Source organism: Atta cephalotes (genome assembly GCF_000143395.1).
Source record: "Atta cephalotes unplaced genomic scaffold scaffold00044, whole genome shotgun sequence".
NCBI classification, from domain to species: domain Eukaryota; kingdom Metazoa; phylum Arthropoda; class Insecta; order Hymenoptera; family Formicidae; genus Atta; species Atta cephalotes.
This window is the reverse complement of record NW_012130108.1, coordinates 1,525,181-1,531,414: the sequence shown is the minus strand read 5'-3', so window position 1 is coordinate 1,531,414 and position 6,234 is coordinate 1,525,181. Positions and strand designations below refer to the sequence as shown.

The following is a 6,234-nucleotide window of genomic DNA, read 5'->3' as shown; positions in this document are numbered from 1 at the left end:
ATTTAACTAATATTTATTAAAATTGATTATATTTTTTTCAGTGTATGTTAATTTGTTTTGTAATGGAAAGTCTCTCATTGTCATTATTTTTGGTAGATTTGTCATAAACATTCGATAAATTTTAGTAGCAGTTTATTGATGATATTAATTAAATGTTGGGGATATAAAACGCGTTTGGACAATATTATGTCAATAATTATAATATTACTAGTAAGAATTTTCAATACACATATATTTTCATGTAAAAAAGAAAATTGATTTCAAATACAGAAGACAGAAATAATTTTTAAAATATCTAAATCTGAGATGACTATTACTTTACGCAATTATTGAATAATTTCAGAGATTGTCGTAAAGTATGGAAACACTTACGCATGCAATTCTGTTCCAGAGGATTTCCATAATGTGCTTCCTTGCATTTCTCGCACTTCCAGCCCTCAGTATTGCCGCGACATTCCAAACATCGACCCGTTTCCTGGTCGCAGGCACCACCGTTGCAAGGACACCGTTCGCAAATACCGCCAGGTATCACAGGATTACCATAGAATCCTACATCACAACTTTTCACCCAAATCGAAATTAAAGCCTTCCGTTCGATAATATTTTAATAATTATTACTTGTATGCAACTTTAAAAAGGCAATAACGCCTAACAATTATAGCCATTTTAACGGACTACTATTTTTTATTATAATATATTAAATTAAATGTCTATTCATATATTAACCCTTTCGCCTACAATATCGTATGAAACTCGTGATAAGGAAATTGGATCAAACATGAATATCACGGGTGATACGTCGTTCGTAAAAAGCTTAATTTTTTTTTAATTTGTAACAGAAAAGTCTATACTTTACGATGGTTATTATGACATTTACGAGAAAAAATTTTTTCCAAACGTAATTGATTATAGAACGTGCCATCGGAACTTAAATTATAGGGCAAAGGGTTAATATAAATTTTTTATTCATAAGATCAAAATATAGCCTTTTAAAAGAGTATAAAATTAAATGCAATTGTGAGAGACAATTGTAATTAATTAATTTGCTATGAATAATGTAATTAAGGCGTTTGCATATTTATTATTAGTGATTTAATTATTGTATTTTATAATTTTATAAAAGATATTTATTTAAAATATATATGTATTATTTATTTTCCTTACGTTTCGCAATGATCTCCGGTATATCCTTCAGGACATTGTGTGCACACGTATCCGCTATTCATATCAGTGGGATCATCAAGCTGACAACTCGGACTGAAATTGTTGGAGTCAACGGAAAGTGGACACGCGCATTTCTTACAGTCCTCGCTGGTGCCTCTCGTTGCGATACCGTAATATCCTATAGCGCAACGATCACATTTTGGACCTACCGTATGATGTTCACACGTCTGGAAATTATGCAGACGACATGCCACGTAAATTAAAATTAAATATTATCCTATTAAAATTGCGAGCACAAATTAAATTTACGATTGAATCGCGTTAGTCCTCGTCCTTCTATCAAATACAAGTATGAGCCTTTTGTTATTTTTAATTTACTTTTTTTTTGTATAAAGTTTTTAGTAAAGTTTTTCATATTATTTTACGAAAGTATGTGTATAAGTGTAGTAAAATCTAAATAAGTATCCACAGTGTGTTGAGTTCGGATCCAGTTTGATCGAAATAACTGCTCAAATCAGTCATCTCCGTGAAAAAATTAAATCCTACAGAACATTTTCCTACAGAAAACTAACTAGTATCGCTATCTGCACGGCATGGCTATACAACGAACAGGTAAATAAAGGATTTTCATTGCTGAGTCGGTAAAATAGCTCGCGCGATCTATAGATCCCGTAATCTATATAGCTGCCGTAGATCACAGGATCCATGTGAGTTCAGGTACTTTAAGTATGCTGTTATACCGGCTGAAGATCAGCCACAAGAAATTAATTTCAGAGTGGCTATGTTAAAGCCAGTTGTACACTAGAGAACTTTCCCTACACATTTTGTTTGTATACTACATCATATTCTTGCTAATAAAAAAAATGTTTTCCATATACAATACTTATAGTTTTAATATATTACTCGTTAATATTAGAAAATAATTTATATTTATTAAATTGATTTATATTAATTGTGTCAATTTATTAAGTTTATTATATTAATAGGCAATTGATTGTTTTGATGCATTATCTTTAATATTTTCATATATTATAGACAATAAGATCACAGACATCTAATAGTAGTAACCATAATAGTAGTAACCATTTTTCTATTAGCTTCTCGTATGTATATTTTCCATTTTATATATAAAATAAAATTAATAGGAACTCACCCCACATTCGTCCATTATGAGATCGCAAGAACCCGCATGACTGTTGCAGTCACATTTCACGCATTTGTGACGGTCCTGATGATCAGAACCATTGATGGACATCTTTACGTATCCCCAGGCACATTTCTCGCAGGACATTCCTGTGTATTCCTTAGGACATTCGCATATTTCGACTAGATTATCGGTTTCGCCATCCGGTGATAATTCGCCTACCGTCAATATAGCAGACTGGAGACTAGTAAGAAATAGAAAGATTGCTTCGTTACGCTTTACTATAAAGCTATAAACTCAAATAGACGCAAGATATACGCCCGATAAAGAGATAGAGATTTATGCACCTTCCTTCGATTTGCTCCGAATGATAACGCGCCCTTATCATCAGGTACTTGAGATCGGCGAGTATGCGCATCATCTGCGCCCTTGTCACAGGATCCCCGCGAAACTCGGTTCTCCTCAATCTGGTCGGGATGTCCTGAACATCGCTTCGCACGTGAAACCAGCTTTGCTCTCGTAAAGGCACCACTATTTCAGCTTCTTGACCATTGTACTGTTCCTCGCCGTACGCTATGCGCATCCCATTGTTACCCTTCGCGAGTGCGTGAATTGTACGTTATTATATATCTATTTTCTTCCTAGGGCTTGGATTAAATGTGCTTGGAAAAATGCGAGAGCGGATATTTACAACTAGGATAACGTTGGGCTCCGTGGTCGGTTTACCACTGGTGTCGCCTCGCATGACAACCCACGTAACGGAGTACGTAAGATTGCTGCCGTACGAGGATACGCGATTCCCCGTGTAAATCTGTGGCGCCAGCCAGAAAGGACTGTCATACTCGACGTCGAACGCTGCCACAGTCAGCCATTCGTTGTCCGTGTCCAAAGTGGGAACGACTGCTCGAGACGCGTTCATGTCAGTCACCAACCAGTTCTCCAGTGTAGAAATCTAAGAAAAAAGCGAGTCACGACCCGTCTTCCATTATTTTATAGGCCTATTATCGCCTTTTTTGTTTTATCTTAATTCCAATTATTTTTCGCAAAATCATATTTCATAAAAAAGATAACTGATTTCTTAGAGAATCATTTAATTATAATATTTTTCAATTTATAATAATTAATATTATTCCTAATCTTACAATTAGTAAAAAATAATTTTATAATAAAGTTCAATAAATTAAGCTAAATTTAGTTTCAATAAATTATATGCAAGATTCTTATGCATATTGTCTATATTATAATGTAATTCGCGTTTTTTTGTGCGTTCGGCGTCATTGCTGTCATCGTAATTGCAGGTCTGCAATTTATTGGCAAGAGTGATAAATTATAATTGTCTCTTTATACACTTTATCACGCACGACGAGAACATCGCCCAAGATTAACGCCCTAAACCAAATGTTATGCCCGCAGGAGAACGTTAACTAATCGTTTTGAATTTTACACCTGTCAACCTGATCTTGACTCTTGACAAACGAGGTTTTCCGCTATAAATCAGGGTAAATTTTATCTCATATACGTATAGAGTTACTTCAAGATTAACTATTCCTATTAATAAAATGTTTCAATAAGCAACGAATTCCTGTACATTTTTCAACTAGGAAAATTTTTTTAGACTAAACAAATTTGATAATGTAATTACTTTAGTTTTTAACTCAAATTCATTAGATAATTATAGATAATAATTAGATTGAGTAATAATAGAATTGCACAAAGAAAAGAGTGCAAAATTACAAAACTACACACAGAAAAATACAAACATTATCAACTTTATTTTAATATTTAAGTTTCACAAATATTTCAAAAAGTTTATGTATCCGCAAATCTATCAAATTCACAAGCATCAAATTTATTCAAAATAAATTTTGAATCCTAGAAATTTAATACTTTAATCGATATTAAATAAATTGATTTACTTATTATTATATAAATATTATATTATATTTCTTTCGCGTGATAACTTTATAACATTTTATAATATTCTTAAAAAAATAAATTCTTATTTTAAATACATAATAATAAGTTATTCAAAATTGTACATCTTAAAACTATTATCAATAAAATTCTTTGTTAACACAATTTACAATTAGTTAATTTACAATTAGTAGAATAAAAATAAACTAAGTAATCATTTTTCTTAGTAGTATAGAAATTTTTCTGTGTGTACAACGTCTAGTATTTGAAGTTATCCGATTCTAGTAAAGATGTCGCATATTAAAAGTTTCTTTATAAATAAAGACTTATAATTTTTATAAAAAAAAAAGACTTACCATGCTGTATTGTAATCTCGCAGTAGTACAGTGATCTGCTACGCCAAAGCAATAACAGGACATGCAACCATCGAGATCATCCTTCGTGAGCGCGAAGTATCCGGGTTTGCAACGATCGCAGAAATCCCCGGCGACATTCGCCTTGCACAAACAGTCACCCTCGCAATCATGGGACGGCAGGATCCCGCGGGAATCGCAAGGGCACGGCATACAATCGGGAAATTGCCGATAACCGGCAGCACATTGATCGCATTTATATCCTGAATATCCCGGCTTGCATTCGCACGCACCTGCTACCTGAAGCACGACCGGTATTTAGACCATTTAGGATCGATCGTGAGAACGGTGCTCCGTTTAGAGATTATCGAGATAATCGATGCGCGCGTAAATCATGATCGCGCAAACGATTACACGCGGCTGACGTTCCTCCAAGATTTAACAAAAACAACCGCGGTAAATTTACGTTGAATAACGGAGAAACAAAGAATTTTTAATTAACTCTCTAAGAAGCGTTAATCGAAAAAAAATTTTTTACGTTTTTCTATCCATTAGAAAAATTGTGTATCAAAGTTCACAAAAAAAGAATTTTAATACGCACGAATTTATTTTTCAACTTGTTAAATATAATATCGTTTCCTCTCTTATTTCAAGAGTCACATAACTTCAAAAAACAGTTCAAATTATTATTTTTGCCGATAGTATTTGATTAATTAATAATCAATAACAATAATTATTAGGATTCTCGAATTTTAACAATACAAAAGACAAATATAATAGGCTAATGAGAGTCAGCAACGATAAACGGCGCAATTGTTTAGTGAACAATCAATACTCAGATATTGAATTAATGCTTTCTTTATTTTGATAATGCCTAAGTCACTCGCAAATTGACAAAGAAATTGCATTGTTAATCACGGAACATGAAGCATTGCACTGAATAAACTAATTATAAACTAATTATAAACTAAGTATAAATTAATTATATTTGTATTATTCTTGCTGAGAACTCCAAAGAGAGTTGAAATATTCAAAATAAAGAAGACATCAATCCAATATTTGAGTATTGATTGTTCACTAAATAATTGCACCGTTTATCGTTGCTGACTCTCATTAGCCTATTATATTTATCTTTTTAATTAATAATTTTCTATCCAGCTAAAAAGATTATTTTTTTCCTTTTCTGAGAACTAATTTTTTTAGATGTGTCATTTTTGAAGTAAAGAAGTGATTAAATGTTTTTGCTAGAATATTTATGTAATTGAAATTATATAATAATATAAATTATATTCTCTTACCTTTCCCATACGCGTGTAAGAATCGTCAGGAGTGCAGTAGCCTGTACTGCCACGTATGTTACAGTCGCAGGGCAAGCAGGGTTCCGATGCATCAGGTGCAACGCCATTCGGCCTGTAGTAGCCAACCTCACATTTCTCACAGTTTATACCGGTCGTATGTTCCTAAGATTTTACAAATATATCTTCGTAAAATGTACTCGTAATATTTCTTATTTCTTAACTATATATATATATATATATATATATATATATATATATATATATATATATATATATACTATACTATAGTAAGTATATATATATATATATATATATATATATATATATATATATATATATATATATATATATATATATATAT

The 6,234-nt window shown here is 32.1% G+C and overlaps 1 protein-coding gene across 1 annotated transcript in view; it reads right to left on the bottom strand.

Moving 5' to 3' along the window:
- LOC105622440 (laminin subunit alpha-1) overlaps window positions 1-6,234 on the bottom strand; it is a 172,724-nt gene that overhangs the window by 100,669 nt on the left and 65,821 nt on the right. The window contains exons 5-11 of the mRNA XM_012203857.1: window positions 5,874-6,035; window positions 4,579-4,875; window positions 3,000-3,260; window positions 2,656-2,903; window positions 2,318-2,552; window positions 1,165-1,391; window positions 373-560 (exon numbers count right to left, since the gene is read on the bottom strand). Of these exons, the coding sequence (XP_012059247.1) occupies window positions 373-560; window positions 1,165-1,391; window positions 2,318-2,552; window positions 2,656-2,903; window positions 3,000-3,260; window positions 4,579-4,875; window positions 5,874-6,035 (1,618 nt within the window). The remainder of the gene's footprint in view (window positions 1-372; window positions 561-1,164; window positions 1,392-2,317; window positions 2,553-2,655; window positions 2,904-2,999; window positions 3,261-4,578; window positions 4,876-5,873; window positions 6,036-6,234) is intronic.